The sequence below is a fragment of the Humulus lupulus genome, chromosome 2, assembly GCF_963169125.1.
Source record: "Humulus lupulus chromosome 2, drHumLupu1.1, whole genome shotgun sequence".
In the NCBI taxonomy this organism is placed as follows: Eukaryota; Viridiplantae; Streptophyta; class Magnoliopsida; order Rosales; family Cannabaceae; genus Humulus; species Humulus lupulus.
Window position 1 is genome coordinate 177,642,462 of NC_084794.1, and position 18,239 is coordinate 177,660,700.

The 18,239-nt window shown below is 33.4% G+C and overlaps 2 protein-coding genes across 2 annotated transcripts; both read left to right on the top strand.

The window, feature by feature from the left end:
- Positions 1 to 8,315: 8,315 nt before the first annotated feature.
- On the top strand, positions 8,316 to 10,405 carry LOC133818751 (beta-galactosidase 9-like). The gene is made up of 6 exons (XM_062251788.1): positions 8,316 to 8,542; positions 8,702 to 8,790; positions 9,182 to 9,287; positions 9,802 to 9,889; positions 10,041 to 10,104; positions 10,172 to 10,405. Exons 1-5 carry the CDS (start codon positions 8,375 to 8,377, stop codon positions 10,076 to 10,078), a joined length of 489 nt encoding a protein of 162 aa, XP_062107772.1. The 5' UTR covers positions 8,316 to 8,374; the 3' UTR covers positions 10,079 to 10,104; positions 10,172 to 10,405.
- Positions 10,406 to 10,968: 563 nt separating this feature from the next.
- On the top strand, positions 10,969 to 11,656 carry LOC133818752 (uncharacterized). The gene is made up of 2 exons (XM_062251789.1): positions 10,969 to 11,124; positions 11,188 to 11,656. Exons 1-2 carry the CDS (start codon positions 11,026 to 11,028, stop codon positions 11,557 to 11,559), a joined length of 471 nt encoding a protein of 156 aa, XP_062107773.1. The 5' UTR covers positions 10,969 to 11,025; the 3' UTR covers positions 11,560 to 11,656.
- Positions 11,657 to 18,239: the final 6,583 nt, after the last annotated feature.

Sequence of the window (18,239 nt, forward strand, 5' to 3'; positions counted from 1 at the left end):
GCACAAAACTGACCAAACTCAAACTTTGACAATAGAAAGCTTAGTTTTTTACCTCTTGATGAACTAGCTTGAATAGATTTTCCTTAGCTTCAAACCAAGACTAGGTAACTTATAACTAAGTGTATAGGAGGAAGAAGATGAGGGATTTAGTGTTTTGATGAGGGTTTGTAAATAAAATCAGAGAGTAAAACTTTTAGGGCAATCAACCTCTTTGAGAGGATTTCGGAGAAACTTAAGGCCAAAGTTATGAAAATGTAACTTACGAAGACCATTTGACTTTTTTTGCTTTTATATGTGGTAAAAGTGAAACCTAAAATTACTAAATTAACCTCCTTGCTGTCGCCATATACTATTCCTATTTAGCTTTCATTTATTTCTTAATTAATCCTAACTTAGTTACTTAATTCTAAGCATAATGGTGTGTTTTCTCAAAAAGTTACCATGTAGTAATTTTTTCTTACCTCAACAAATTGAAATCTTAACCTAGGGTAACTAAATTAAATAGGTCTTGCTATTTAATTTAAGTAGTCACACTCCTATATTTATAACTCAAGTAATTTAATTAGCCAAAATCTCATTTTCGGCTAGATGTGCATTTTTTACAAAAATGCATTTTTAGAGATTTTTCACACAAAAATAAAACATTTTGACCTTAATATAAATTAATCCAATAATTTAATGACCAAAACTATTTTTTCATAATTGTGCTTCTCAAATAATAATTTATCCAAGAATCTACCCGATTAGGGTTTCCATTTCGGTCCGAGACCGAAATGCTCGGTTTGTCACCAAGCCGCACATTTTATACTTTGGATTAAATAAGCAACATGAATTTTGCTTCTCAAGCATATGTTATAATTCATAATAATATTTACATATAACTCACCACCCTATTCTTAAATACTAGTAGGTGCCTGAAACGCGGGGTGTTACATCTTGTGGGCATTTCCCTTGGATTGATAGGGTTTCTCTATGGTGTTAGCCTTGGATGTCCCATAATTGGACTCTTCCATACGCTTGTCTCTAGAACAAGACTCGTCTTCAATCCTTAGGTGCTTGAGGGTCTCCTCTAAAGATATCTCCTCATTCTTATGGAGAATCTTCTTTCTATAGTCCTTCCAATATGGAGGCAACTTGGTTATGATCCCACCCACAATGAAGGACTCTGAAAATGTTATCTTAAGAGTAGATAAATAATGCACAATAACTTGTAGCTCATGCACTTGGGCAGTAAGGTTTTTCGATCAAAGAATTTAAATTCCATATATTGAGTTATGAGGAATTTCTTGGTTTCTTCTTCTTCGGTTTTGTACTTCTTCTCAAGTGCATCCCATATCTCCTTTGTCGATGTTGTGTTGGTGTAAATATCATAGAGACAATCCAAGAGGACATTGAGTATGTGGCCTCTACATATTAGCTCATCTTCTTCCTTTTTCTTCCTTTCTTTGAACACTTCTTGAGTATCGTCATTTTTTGGAGCATCCAAAGTCTTCAAGTCTTTGTCAAGAATGTAGTGAATCTTCAATGTTGTGAGAAGAAACTTGATCTTGTCTTGCCAACCCACAAAGTTTGAGCCATCGAATCAATCTAGTCTCACTAGATATTGAGACATGAACTTGAGGGCAGAGATAGAGGAGCTTTCTTCTTTAGCTTTGGTTAGTAGATAAATCTTAGATATAGACAATCTTTGGTACAAAACTTAGTTTTGGGGTTAGAGATTTTTTATTGTTGGGGATGAAGCTATACACAAAGCTTTGTATATTACAATTCAAAAGAATAAACCAAAGATAATCTATTCTCTAATGGAATAATAATACAAATAATATTACACAAATAAAACAAGTAGTAGAATGGACCTTTAAGTTGTAGAACCTTGGTTACATAAAATCACAAGTCTATGATTTTATGTGAATAAACAAATGTAACAAAGGCTTGACACAAATTGAGATTTGTTTTCCAAAAATCTCTATTCTTGGCCTCCTCCTTGAGCTTTCTTGAAGCTAGTACAATGGAATGAGATTGGAATTTACAAGCCTTGAATATTAATGCAAGTCAAGCTTTCTTGATGAAGATCTTGGAGAAAACTAGTAATCTTGAGAGCTAGAGAGAGAGACACGTTTTAGAGAGAAATAGAGGGGTGAGTGATCAATTCACCAAAATCTCAAATGACTCCTTTAAATAGTATAGGAATCCTCATTAGACTCAACTAATGAGATTAGAGCATTTAATTTGAATTTTGGAGCCAAAAACACGTCAATCTGCGGTCCAGTACAGACCGCCCAAGAGACACGTCGCTGGTCCCTGGAAACACAACACGGGCGATGCATCGCCTATGTTGTGCTTCTAGGGACCAGCGACGCATCGCCTCCCAAAGGTGACACAACGCAAGTTTCTCTAACTTGGTACCCCAAAACTTGTCTCAAAACATCTCCAAATACTTCCAAACTTTTTGGGTACTCTTATATACTCCAAAGAAACACTTCGGACCCAAAAATATTATTTATAAATACATATACCAAAATTCAACTCTCGCATGTTGACTTTATGTAATGACCCAACTAATTCTAAGACCTTGGACCATTAAAACTACTAGACATAGCTACTAATTTAAATAAAACATACATAAGGAATATTCATAACTTTATTAAAAACTCCAAAGTAAATATTGAAATACATAAATGAGTGATATGGAATCCCATTGTTTTAAAATAAAACATAACTTTAAACTAAAGGAAATTGTTTACAAAATTAAATGCGGAAAAATACTTAGAAACATACTTTAAAAAGAGACTAAAAGTAACGTCGTCATCGAATCGTCATGCAGTCCATCGAATCCCTTCATCCTTAATACACAAACCAAGCTACCAAGAATCCTTCCGCCGCCATAACTATTTTCCTGCATACATAAAAAAAAATAAAGGAATGAGCCTAATGCCCAGCACGGAAAATCTACTAGCACATACAACATAAAACATATACTATAAAACAACATATACTATGAAACATATATCACAACTCTGACCCATGTACATGGTAAACACTAGGGTTTCCTAGCTAAGAAACTATGAGCCTCAAAATACATTGAGGTTTGCTAGCTAAGCAACTATGAGCCCTATATAACATAAAAACATTGGGGTTTACTAGCTAAGCAACTATGAGCCTCAAAATACATTGAGGTTTGCTAGCAAAGCAACTATGAGCCCCAAGCAACATAAAAACATATTCATATATATATATATCATAACATATCATAACATACAAGCATATAGAAACTATCCTATTTTCCTTACCAATACCAGGATATTTGAGAACAAGGACAGGATTCGGAACACTCCTAAAACCAACAATAAGAATGGTGAGCATTTCTAAAGATAAGAGATGATAAAGAAGAGAACTATACCGCCAAGACAAAGCTTACCGAAAATAAACCTTAAGTTCAAAGAACTTAAATACCTAACCAAGAATTTAAAACAATGAGTTAGAATCTGAATGAAAACTAAAGAAAACTAAGGAATTAAACAGAAATGAACTTAAGAATAAGAATACATTTTGATGTACTAGAACCAATCTACACTTCGATATTGAAAATACACTCTATATCTCACTTCTCAAGTGTTTATAAAGCATAGGATGACAAAGCTTTTATCCCAACCCAAGTGTTTATCACTCTATAGTAACCCTAGCAGCTTGAAGGCTCTGAACACAGCTTGAAGAATGAGAAAAATGACTAGGTACTAGGTCCTATTTATAGAGTTCAAGGAGTGAAACTACCTCCTTTTAGCTTGAATAAAATAATGAATATTAATTGAAAAATATTTGAATGTTAGTTCAACAGGTGCTTAAGACTCGGTCAAAAACGTTCAGAGGCTAGTCAAGAGGTTAAGGCTATTTTTAAAATTGAAAAACTGAACTTTCAAAAATACATAGGTGGGGCCGATATATCGCCACCTATAGGCGATATATTGCCTCTCCCAGTATTCTCGAGGCTGGTTCGATCGTTCGTGCAAAGTCGACGTGTTTTTCGTATCTTTCGTAGGCGATATATCGGCCCCTATGCTGCGATATATCGGCATACGTGAATATATTAAACACATAATTGCACTTTTCCAGCATAATTTGAATTGATTAATCAGGTTTGACTGAGTAATACGTGATTCCAGCAAGTTCTGGAAGGGTCTAGAGCTTCTAGAAACTTCTATTTTTGAATTATCCACTTAAAATGCTTAAATCCTCAAATAAACAAGATTGTGACATGTGTCATACTCTTAATGGTCTTGGAAGATTCTAGAGTTTCTAGAACTTTCTTTTATTTAAACTATAATTAAATCCTTAAATAAACATGCCCATGACAAGTGTCATGATCTTATTAATTCTATCTAAACCTTATAGTATAATAAATGATATCTTTATAATCAACTATATTGATTAAACCTTATGTTATAATTAATATTCTTAAACTATAGGTTAAACTTATAAAATCTATAAGTGTGGCTACGAGTGTTCAACTTATAACCAAAAACCACAGTAACTATCATACTATAACTACTAATGCTACTGCTACTGCTACTACTGCTGCTGCAGCACATTTTAGCAAAATCATTATGGTTTTTACACCTCTTCATGCCTAACCAATCGTAACAATCATTACCCACGACCCTTATGAAGTCTAAGAGTGACCTTATCCTACTCATCCACTCCTCACCTACAATTAAGTCAGTACTTCCTTCAAACTCTGGAGGATGCTGCTTCTGGAACTTTTCATAAAGTGGCTCTAGCTTGTCTACGTGTCGATAGACTACCAATGGCGCAGGTGGCTGCTGCACATCCAGTGCCTCACGTGCCGATACTACCTGTTGTTGCCTCATCCGCCTCAGCTCCTCATCCTGCCATCTAATGGTAGACTCCAATGAAGATAATCATGTCCCATATGTTGGACGGGCAGGCGGTTGGTTATCATTGTCGGCATTCGCACGAGTGTTTCTTCTTGGAGCAGGTGGTGCATCTGCGGCACAGTTCACCCCAACAATCCTTATCACTGATCTTCTGGGAGGCATATTTCCTTATTCAACTTCTGACACCAAGCACCCAAAAGTCAATATGTCTCTCAATCCAATAGTAGCAAAAATAAAAAGAAATATGTCAATTTAGGCAAACTAACTCCATTTATTCCATCCTATAATTGAAATATTAATTAAACAAAATATTAATGATAACTTTTATGATCTAACTCACACTATAATTTTGCTACTTAATCTTAAATCTAATCACCAATATGTCTCTTAGCTCCGTAGCGTAGTTCACTCCTTGACACTTTGCGAATTTGTCAATTATGCAACCATACACCCTTCCTTGTGGGTGCTTCTTGCTCTCTTTCTCCTAGAGGAAATCCAAATCCTCCCTCTTGTCCAATGACGAAATTGTTGTCTTAAGCACTTTGAAATTTTTCTTACAATCTAGCAATACTCCTCTCCATACTATGTTATGAATGCGTTTGTTGACCCTTACCAAATGGTCAACCAAACTCCCCATGTTGTGCTCCACTTCACTAGGTGCTTTATCTTTCTCATCTTCTGGACCTTCCTCACCAACTTTCGGCGTTGGGCCTTGTTCCACACTCTCACTGGAACTCTCCACTAATTGGCCATACTTACTCTACTACTCTAATAAACAAGTAAGTCCAAAAAAATTCAACAAGTCGATTAAAGCAAATAAAACAATTAAGTACTTACAGAGCAATGAGTTGAGCTTGTCTTTGGTGGTGAGTATACATACACTACAAGAAATTTTATCTTTACCTACCAATATTTTACCTACCAATATATATTGGTGGGGAAAGTAATGTTTTGCCTACCAATATTTATTGGTAGATAATATTAGTAGGTAAATGCTAGTCAATTATATTATATTTTAGAACATAGCTTTACCTACCAATAATATCAGTAGGTAATGATCTTTACCTACGTATATTATGGAGGGAAATTTTTTAACCATTCCCGCTCAATTTTCCCCCCATTTTTTATTTTCATTATATTATTTTATTATTATAAATGCTTATTTAGAAGCTTATGTGGAGTAAATAATATGATTTTTCCTACATATTTTGTACCTACCAATATTTATTGGTATGTAAATGAATGCTTTACCTACCAATATTTTGGGATTAGTAATATTTATAGGTGATGTGTTGACAATTATTATTGAATTATTTATGCTAGCTACCAATAAATTTGTAGGTAAATAGTTTTGTCTACAAAAAAAATTGGAGGGAATACAATTAAAATTTGGAGCCAAATTTTCCCACGCAATTGTATATTCTTTACATTAATTTTTTAATTTTTTCAATTAAATAATAGTGATATGTTTGTCTACATGATCAAAATATATCATATGTGGACTATATATGTCATGTCATTGTCTGACATGGCAATATTATTATAATTTTCTATTGACATTTTTACAATTTATATGATGATGTGTTATTATCATATCAAACAAAAATTAATTTTTTTAAAACAAAAACTTAATACTGAAAACCTAAATCTATTACTTGAAAATTAAAATTAAAGACAATTTCTACCCTAACAATTAACCTAATATTTTATTCACACCATTATTCGCCTCCACTCTCACCTTCTCTGCACCAATACTTTCCTCATATTCATCAGCACGTTAATCTCAGCCGGGTTCTGAAACTTAAGATCAATATCTTGTTTGGCTTCATCATTTAAGGTGCTTCTGCCCTGATAGGCCTCACGCCTTGAATTATTTTCTGTCAGATTAGTTTTCAATCATTATTGTGCAGAGGTTTCCCAGTATGGCTGCGTGACATCCCCGACATAGAATTTAGAACAGACAATGCTCCTTTCAAGGTATAACGCTTGTATGGTTCCCATGCTTGCAAGGTTGTGTTATTTGTACATTACACTTTCTTTTTTTTTTGTCATTCTTATATATTTTAATTGAAATGTTCATTAGAAGATTGAGAGTACCCATCATCCAACGCATAATGTCAATTTAGAATAATTAAAAGGAGAGAAATTCACAAATTTTATGGGGGTTATCATTTTTTGTGTTGTGTTAGGGCAGCTTGAAGTAAACCCCAAAGTTATTTGGTGTAAAGGAAATTAAATCTTGTTCCAATACATTGAAATAAGAAGGGGAGAAGTCAGACGAATCCTTTGTCTGTGGGTATTGAGTTTTACTCTTAATTTCTCTTTTCTCTTCTAAAACTTTATCTGTTGTTAACTTTCTCGCTTAAACTAGTTCTCTCTTAATTTCTCACTCGAACTAGTTCTTATTAATCAAGTTTTCCTCACAATATTGCAAGTATTCTTATCCTCTTTGGACTTTTTTTCTTTTCTTTTTCTTTGGGTGGGTTTTGTTGCATCATAGCTAGATTGAGTAGATATTGTTGTTTATACTTATAAAATAGCACCCGTACTAATATTTTAATGTTACTTTTTTTTTCTAGGAGGAAATGCAACGTTTTGTTAAGAAAATTGTGGATTTGATGCGAGAGGAAATGTTGTTTTCATGGCAAGGTGGTCCAATCATTATGCTGCAGGTTGGATGGATTTAAATTTGAGCATTACTTATTTTAGGGATATCGATTTTGTTATATAAATGGAGATCTGAGCATTGTTCAAATTGTGAGAGTTGCAATTAGGATGAAAAACACTTGTTCTTAATGAAGTTCTATGTTTAGGGTGCTTCTTTTTTAGTATGATAAAAAGGGTGGGATGTGTTTGTAATTTGCAAGGAGAGGGACTTCAAATCATGGTACCTTATTTGATCGAGATTGGATGCTTTTCTTTTCTTTTTTCTTTTCTTTTTTGAAATAGTTATTTTTTTACATGGGGAGGGTGGTGTTAAGGAGAGACTTAAAAATCACGGTGGTATCTTATTAATTAAGTGCATTTCCCAGCCCCTCTTTAATCAAGTGCATTTCAAATCATGGTACCTTATTTGATCGAGATTGGATGCTTTTCTTTTATTTTCTGAAATAGTTTTTTTTTTTACATGGGGAGGGTGGTGTTAACTTAAAAATCACGGTGGTATCTTATTTAATCAAGTGCATTTCCCAGCCCCTCCACCACCTAGTGCTTGTGGTCTTACAGTCATTTACACAACAATGCTAAGTATGATTCATGCAGAACCACAGAAGTAGAATGGAAGTCTCCTTTAAAATTATGAATTACGAGCTAATCCCTAATTGTTTTGGTTCTTTGTCCCTTGTTGCTTATATAGTGTGGAATTCATGTTGAATAAATTTTTTTTCAACTATACTAAATGTAGAGATTAAAGTAGTTCATCTGAATCATAATCCTTATGTTGTCTACCTCTTTGATTGTTAAGATGCTTCACATTTTCTTATATGTTCTTATTGCAAATTTATCAGATTGAAAATAAATACGGAAATATTGAAAGGAAGTTTGGGCAGAAAGGAAAGGACTATGTTAAGTGGGCAGCAAAGATGGCTTTAAGCCTTGGTGCTGGGGTTCCATGGGTGATGTGCAGGCAAACTGATGCTCCGGATGAAGTTGTAAGGTCTTAGCCAATGCTTTAAATTTTCTGAACTTATATATTATGGCTGTAAGAATGTATAGGGACAGGTGAAACTTTCAGAGTAGTGGCAGTTAAATTTTATCAAGTGTGGTATCTTAATATGTTGTTTTTCATAAATTACTTTCTTCATTTACAGATAGATGCATGCAATGGATACTACTGTGATGGTTATAGGCCAAATTCCTATAACAAACCCACGCTTTGGACTGAAAATTGGGATGGATGGTAAGCTAATATCTTATAAAATGTCATTATTATTTTTTCCTTTTATGGCTGTTAAAACTGTGTGACACCCCTTCTTGTATTGTTTTGCTTTTGCCAAGCAAACTCCTTCCTATTTCTATTTATGTTTTGTTTCTGTTTTTTTACTTCTCTTAATTACTTCAGCTTCTGCTAGAAGTTTTTTTTTCCCTTCCCTAAACATGCATGATTTTATGCTATTTATTGTTTAATTTGTAGTACTGTTTGATCTCTTCACATATTTGCTTATGACTTTTAATCCAAGTAATGCTTGGAATATTATAAATCTCAAGCCTTATAACTAGATTCCATTTCCAAAAGAACTTTTGTTGCTTTATAAGTCATAAATTTATCATTTTAGGTTAATGTTTTAAAGGTATACGACATGGGGTGGAAGATTGCCTCACAGACCTGTAGAAGACCTTGCATTTGCAGTCGCACGCTTTTACCAACGTGGAGGGAGCTTTCAGAACTACTATATGGTATGGTAAAATTGGCTTTGCACCGGCCGAATATCTGAAGCCAAATTTTCACTTTCAGGGTATATTGGAGAATTTAAATAGTGATGTGGATATTTTTCACGTTAACATTTTTGTTCAAATTGGTTATGTTTATTTTGTCTATCATATTTGAAACTTTCTTTGGGATAAAATAAAATTCTGGGTGGCAACCTGGGTATATAATATTAAAGGTTTTGAGGGAGTTTCTTTCTTAGATTTAGTGAGGGATTGGAAAACTTCTGCAAGCAAATTTTATCTTGTTTTTCCATTTTTAATTGTACTTTGGCTACTTTCAGGGTTTCATGATTCACTTTTATGATGCAAACATGAACCTGATACTTTGTAATGTATTCTAATGATTAATACAAAGTTTCATTTCTTTAAATAAAAAAGAATCATATTTTGTGTCGTCAAGGTCAGATATATATATATATTTTTTTTCATTCTTAATTATATGTACATTCTGCTGTTTGACTTGTCATCTATGTGGTTTCAGTACTTTGGTGGAACAAACTTTGGTCGAACTTTCGGCGGACCGTTCTATATTACTAGTTATGATTATGATGCTCCAATTGATGAATATGGTCAGTGACTTTTCATTATTTTTCTGAGTTTTATTTGTATTTTTTGTTTATCTATTTGAGGAAGGAGTGATTTCCATATAAATATTCTAAATTGGAAGGAATATAAGTGCAAAAATATTTAGATTATAAAGCATGTTTTTTCATTTTGTAGGCTTATTGAGTGAGCCTAAATGGTCCCAGAAGATGTGAGAGCTCCATTGCGACACTATATTTTGGTAAGTCATTTCACAATATTACATTTATATTTGTAATATTTATAATTAATATTGTTTTATGTTATAGGAACATTTTGACATCAACTTGAATGATGAGACAACTAAAAAATGCATTGATGAGCAAATGAGAAAATCTTGGAAGGGTCATAAGTACAAGCTGCACTTATATTTCAAAGAAATTGGAGGAGAAAATGATCTTGAGATGGCCAAGAGCAAACGTCATCCAGACTTAAAAGAAGAACATCAAGAAGATTGGATGATTTTGTGTGATCGTTGGTGTTCTCTTGAATTTAAGGTAACATTTTTTATCATAATATTGCTATTATGATAGGAACAAGAGACCCGACATACTATTTACATATTACTATTGTTCTTAACATCTAGCTTTTTGCTATTTTTTCTGTTTTATTGAATTTATATTATTGTATGTTTCCATGATTGTCCACAAATGTCAAAATACTGCTTAATTTTGAAATATTGTATTGGCTATAGATGACCTCTTTGTTGAAATTTTTGTCTTTCTTTGACTGTGACACCCAATCAGTTGTTGTGTTTATTTCATTTTGGTTGTGGGAATGAAGTTTTTTCTGACTATGTAGTTGATGTAGTTAAGGTGTTTGGTTAAATGTTTGAATGAAAAAATGAAAGCTAATGTTATTGTTTTGGCATCATCTACTCTTTCTAGTATTTTGTTTTGTATTTGATTTACAGAATTTAGTGTTAAACTGTTCAATAAAGTTTGTAATAAATAGACATTGTGTTGTTCAAAAGAAAAGGTTGTGTAAAAGTTTTTCTAATAAATTGTATTTGGATTTATTTCTTCAGGAAAGAGCATTAAAGAATACTACCAATCGATCAAAGAGGAAATGGGAGTCGAAAAATGGTCCAGTCTCCACACCACGACATCACATTCGACGTGGAATGGTGTTAACTTCTCCTACCGGTCAAATTGAGACATGGCGTCTAAAGCATTATGATGCTGAGAAAGGATGGACTGGAATAGAGCTCGGGCCATTATATGTAAGTAACTTAAATTTTTATTTATTATATTTCTTACTAATAATTAATTAAATATATTATTAGGATAAAATGATGGAGTTAAGGGGTCAACATCCTCCAGAAGAACTGTCTGATAAAGAGATTATGGAGCGTGTACTTGGACGTGATTCGGTATACTTACGAGGGTGGGGGCGGTCTCCTAGTGTCACAACTTCTACTTCACATCGTGAAAATATTGTGGGTAATCAACCAACTTATGAAGAGTTAGTTGAACGACTTAATGATACAACTTCCCACCTTAATGCTACTAGCAAACAACTTAGTGTGGTTGTGGATATACTTCGTCATAACAATTTGTTGGCACCGCCTCCACCACCTCCAACAGACCAAGCTTCAGATGCAAATTTAAGAGAGTCGCCATCTTTTTCAGTTCGAAAGTCACAAGATGATTCTTAGTTTATTTACATTAATTTACTAAGGAATGAACTTTATGAAGTTTTTTTTTTATTTTGGTAGGGATAACATTAAAATGATAACTTTATGACTTATTTTAGTATTGAACATTATAAAGAATTTTAACATTAAACATTTTATTATTGTATGGTTTTTTTCTAGTTTATTTCTAATATAGAACATTTATAAATAACTGTTATTATATTTTACCTACACATAACCATTAAATTTGAACAAAATATAAATTGTGTAACAGACCAATAAAATAATGCTATGTGGGCTAATAAAATGACACCACTTAGGATGCCACATATGATGCCACGTCATCAGGCACGTAGGATGCCATGCATCAAACACGTCATCTGATGACTCATCAATTGATTTATAACTTAGTGGGGTCCACTGATTCTTTTACCTACCAGTGTTAATAAGTGTAGGTAAAGACTCTTTCCCCACTAACCTTTACCTACCAATCTCTACCAATTCAATATTGGTAGGTAAACCATATTACCCACCATTAGGCTAGTTTTACCTACACTTACAATTGGTAGGTAAAGACCCCATTCTCTTGTAGTGATATTAGGACGGTCTACAGAAAGTTTAAAACCATTGTCTCTGATACAAAATGCAACGCTCCGATTACTCAAAGCGTCACAGGTGTGAATTTATGTAAAAATGATTAAGAAAAAGAAATAAGTTTAAATCTTATTGAAAATAAAACATAACTTAGTCAGAACAGATTCCAGAATCCTAAGTAAAACAAAATCATTTAACTAGAACCAGAACATGTCTCATAGGTTTAACGAAAACTCATAAATACTTAAAAGAAATATCTTTCATAAAAACTCATAAAATGCGTAAGAAAAACTTGAAGCCTTGACCCCTAAGGTCAAAGTATCCTAAATATGTACTCCCTACCACCACAGCTGTAACGACCCAAAATCACTAATATGGCTTAAGGGCCTTGATTAGTGTGCTGGGAGGGTATAATTGGTTTATGTGTGAACTTATTAGTTTAATGCGTGATTATATAATAAGCATGCGTGTATGGTTATATGAATGTAAATGTGATTATGTGCTATAATTGTGAGAACCACATTATTATGTGGGTAAATCTGCAGCATGCGACTTGAGGCGATCTTAGGGAGTTAGTTAGCAGGAAAGTCACAACGGGGCTTAATACTTGACTTGGGGCAAGTCAAGAGGTATTTCAGGTATTTGATGGTTATTTAGGTTATCGGGTTATGGAAATAAATAATTGGAGATATATTTAAGGTTAGGAAGCTTAGATGGGAATACTGGGGAATTTTACCATTTTTCCCTCGGGGATGTTTTCGGCACCCTGAACCTTGGGATTTACTTAATTAACTAAGATTAGACTAAGTAAAGAACATAACTCGGTAGAATCATAAAGAACTGACCTTCCCTCCTCTTCCTTTTCTCTCTCAAAGAAAAACAACAAGAAACTTAAGGAAAATTCAGCTGGAATTCATTGGATTGAGCTAAAGTCTTGGAGGATTAATCTAGTGTTCAGCTAAGGAGTTTATCCAGAATTAAGGTAAGTCATAAGCTTTATGCATGGTGATTAATTCTGTGTTTATGGCTGGGTTTTGAGGTGTTTATAGATTTTGACATTGAAGGACTGAATTGAAGCTTGGAACTTGGGAGTTGGCTCAGAAATCTTTTAGAGAGTTGGTTCATCAGAGAAGGTAAGCTCCAATTCATGATTTAGTGTTTGAATTCGGAGTTTTTATGACTGGTTTTAGTGTTCTTGAGTGTGTGAGTTTCAGAAATTGAAAATGGGTTTTGATGAGTTTTTAGCTTAGGTTTTTGCTGGCTTGTGCTTCTTAAATTATGTAGGAATGTTTGAGAAAATTGGGGTATATTATTGGGATGGTTTTGAGTGAGGTTTGAGAGTTAAAAGTGGAGGTTTTTCTGGGTTCGAAGGGGTCGGGCCGCAGCATAGTTCTTAGTGAGCCGCGACCCTCTTAGGCTTATGAATGCTGAGGAAGGAGGGCGGGCCACGGCATGGGGCTTGTAGGGCCGTGGCCCGTGTCTGATTCTGAACGTGGGTGGGCTCTGTTTGGGGGCCATGCCGCGGCATAGGAGGCTTGAGCCGCGACCCTTAAAGGAATTTGGGTTTTTGGGATTTTAAGCATGAGAATTTAACCTAGGGTTCACATACGCAATTAATCAACATGTTAACATATCATAAACCATAACCATAAACACATCATATTGTTCTTGCAACGACCCACAACCCTTGCGACAACCCACTTCCCTTGTGACAGACCCTTGGATTTTACCACATACCAATTTACAAGAAAATGCATTCCCTTAATATTTCCACATATGTTATATTCATCATAACATACTCATAACATGATACACAAAACAGGTATACCACATATTTACCATGCACGCATATTTCCACTCTTCTTACCTCAATTATAGCAGCGATCCACACCCTCAATATGTCCCATCAAGTAGTCTTAGCGAGCCCTATGCCAAACAACATACAAGCTTTCATCTTTTAGAGACTTGTAACCCAAACAAATCATTATGCAATTACTCTTACCCTTTCTAGGACCAAAACCACTCTAAAGTGTCCTCAAGAAAGTCCTAAAACCACCAAACAGAAAATCCCAAAGTAAAAACCTCAATGCCCAAATCAAACCGAGCAAAATGAGGAAAACCTTATTTTTGGAACTTTGGTACGATCGCACCAGAACCTGATATTCAAAGCTAAAGTTGAAGATTTTGAAGAAAAAGGAAGGCACGCAGAACAAAGCCAGCGACCGCGGCCTCCAAGACAGAGCCCCGCGGTCGCCAAAAACCACAAGCCGCGGTCGGCGACAAGTTTTTTTCTTAATTTTTAAAATTTAAATGTAGTTTTCAAGGGGATATAAAAGGGTTTAAGGTTAACTATTAAGACAACATTGGATTGTGAAATTTAGAGTCTAGAGCGACAGAGGAGAAGAAAAGACATCATCTATATTCTTCAATCTAGTTTTTCTTTCTTCTTTAAAACTTCTTTATTTTCATTGAATATTTATGTTTGTGATCATGAATTTGATTATGAAGTAGTTTTCTTTTAAGTTAAGGGTTATTTTAAAACCCTAGCCATGAGATCTTGAATGCATTAATGAATTTTATTCATTCTATTCCCTTGTATTAAATTGCTTCTATTTTCTATTTGAATGTTATGAATCTTGTAAAATCTTGTTTAGAAAGTTGTTGGTATTAAAAGAGCAAATCAAAGATACGCAGCGGGGAATGGGCCCTTTTTAATAATTATTAATACTAGCCAAGATCATACAAGCACACACACACACACACACACACACACAACACATATATATTAAATCACATACAATGGGATTAGAGAATACATATTGTAGCCTATAAAGTGTCCTTGAATCTTTTTTTTTTATAAAATCACTCATACATTGATCTTCCATACCAATCCTCATACACACAAGGACGTATGTGGGCACGTAGGATCCAAAAGGTTGATTTATGACTCTATAGATGTACTCAACACATGAGATCAAAAGATGTTTGATAGGGAGAAGAGGAGTTGAATAGTTTTCAGGTTTAGGAAAACTATTGCTTCTATTTCTGAGGGAGAGTCTCTGTGTTAAACAATAACCTTCTTTTTAGGTTTATAAAGATAATTAACTAATTTAATTGATCTTTATTTTATGAAAATAAAACTGATCAGTTATAACTTTATTTAATTATTTAATTTAAATCATATTTAAAAAAGAATAATTAAATAAAACAAATTCTTTGAAATTCAAAATTCAAATCTCACGGATAGGAAATATCCATGTGTGGCACCACTCACTGTGCAATACAGTGAGTGGCATGAGCCACATTAGGTTTTTCCCTAATTTTCTCATTTGTTTATTTAATTAATATTTAAGACAATATATTTATCCCAAAATTAATATTAGTTAGTTCAAAATTAACTTTATCTTAAAATATCAGTTTTCAATAAAAAAAAATATCTTATTCTAAATAAGATAATTATTTATATCTCTTTATATATTAATCCAAACAAGATTAATATGTATTTTAACCTATAGTTTTTCAAAATAAAAACTATATAGTTAAATAATCAATTAATTCATAATTAATCAATTTTCCATAACTCTCACATAATTATTTCATTGTCTTGGAAAATTAATTCATTTGCAATTAAGTCTTTCTCTCAACAAATCTTTTTTTTGACATCCTTACCCTTGATAGTGTAGGACAGAGGTGATCTGGGGACCATAGACCTATAATATGAAGCTCCAATAAACCAGATTATTAATCAAACTCTTTAATCTAATAATTTTATTTATTAATTCCATGATTACTCCACTATAAATATGGAATTGCACTTTAAGTATTTATAGAATTATATTTACTGAGTTTTCTCTTGTAGTCCATTGATATAATCAATAAATGTAGTTTTGTCCTCCATTTATTGGTTCGTTAATTAGAGTTGGTCAAGATTACAATTTTACCCTTCTAATTACCTCTTGATCCTTAAGTACCATTAATTCACTAGCAAATAATTAACCTATAATGAGATTATAGATTTGAGCTCAATAATTATTCATTTCCATAATTAACCCTTAAGGGAACCAATATTTGATCCATTACGAAAGTATGGATTCCATCACTTTAATTCACGTTCCCAGCCATTCATGATATTGAATCTCCAAAATAAAAGTCATTAGCCTCATTATACTAAGAAAACTTAACGAGTGAATCAAAAGATCCAATAAACAAAAACAGGAGTTCATGAATACTCAGGATTTAGATTGTTCTACAAATAAAAATCTATTATGATAAGAATCAAATCTTTATGTTAAACGACAAATTTATAAAGATAATTAATTCTTATCGGTCATGTCATATATAATCTCTATGATATATAGCACATTTACTAAGATGTCTATCTATACCAGTAATTTGAATCTAGATCACCTGCATCCCGCATGCTTAGTAAACACCATGATTAACCATTCATTAAAGATTTTTTACTTTAATATGTTACTGACTATTTTATTCATTATATAAGATTTTAATTAGCTCGTACTAATACAAGATCATATTCTCATGAATGAATAAGGAATTTTCTTGATATTATCATATAATTAATTCAAACAATAATTATAATATTCAAATATAATAAAATCGTTCTTTTTATTTAATTTAACAAAATATCTTTACTTACTTTTAGGGCATTAATCCTAAAAATAGCCACTAATTAGGATTTTGCATTGTTCTACTATCATCTTAGGATTGTTATTCACCTATGTTGACCCTCGATTTGGCCAATGATACGGAGTCAAAATAACGACAAAGAAACAAAAAGGAAATCAAGAATGAAATCAAATGGGAAGAAAGTGACGCAAATGATTTATAGTGGTTCAGCCCCAACTATGTGGTAATAACCTACGTCCACTTAGTGTTCTTATTAATGTTTAATCCTAATGATGTGATCAAAGAACTAGGGTTCTTGAGTTTCACCAGCCTTAGGAGAATTACAACTTTTCGGTGGATAATCACACTATGTTCTTTCTTTGAGTATTCAGGTTCAAGGTTCAAAAGTCCCTTCCTTGAGCCTTCTCATTCATATTTATAGGCTCAAGGGGGTTACATGGGCCAATGGGCCTTAATTATCCTTAATATCAGCGTATCAAGGCAATAAAGAGAAAATATAATAAATGTAGTCATTACAAGATTACATATATTTAAAGGAAATAAACTGAAGCATGCGACTAGGCTGGTCGCATCTAATTGCGAGATTTGATGAGGAAAAAACACATGGTCGATAAGCGAACAACACTCTTTCATTTCGACGTTGTCAAGTGCCAACCACGTGTAATAAATTCTTGCCATGTTATCAGGAGTCATTTTTGGGTAAACATTTGCCCCCCAAGTTTATTTTACTGCGACCAGCATAAAGTAAACTTAGGAAATTGACCCTTCACATACCCCACCAAATCTATCTGAGCCGCTCATGCCTTCTCGAAAAAGGCAACCAATCATGTCTTTTCAGTTTCCAAAAATTTGTCTGACGGCTATTGCGTTTCCCCATGCCTTGAAAAGTTAATCTCATTATTACCTCTTTTACAATGCCAAGATCAATATAAATAACCCATTTTCTTCACTTTTCACTTTTTACCAATCTTCTTGTCTTCAAGAACTCTGAAGAACAAAGCAAAACAAAGCCAGAAAACTTCACTGATTCAAGGTGCGCCTGTCCATTCTTTTGAAATCTTTACTTCAATCCTTCATCCAAGTAAGCTTTCTGGTCAATTTTTTTTTTCTGTTATGCTATGTTGTGTCTGTTTTCCCCTTTATTTTTGATTTCTGAGTTCTTGAATATCCCTGTCAGTTCTTGCAAAATGGTTTCGGGGTAAATGGGTATATTGATTTGTGCTAAGTTTGGTAGGAAAATAACACTTTGCTGGGATGATGAATTAGCTAGGTAGTTAAGATTATAACTTTAGGACGTGAAATCGAAGTAAAAATTCGATTTCTAAGCTTGTAGATAAGACTGGGTTTTTCTCGCCCTTTTAGAGTCAAAAAAATTTTCAGGAAAAACTTTTCACTTCTGCTTTTTAATCCATTTTCCAAATTGTTCGCTTGAAATGTAGTGTTTTTTGTCATAATGTTGC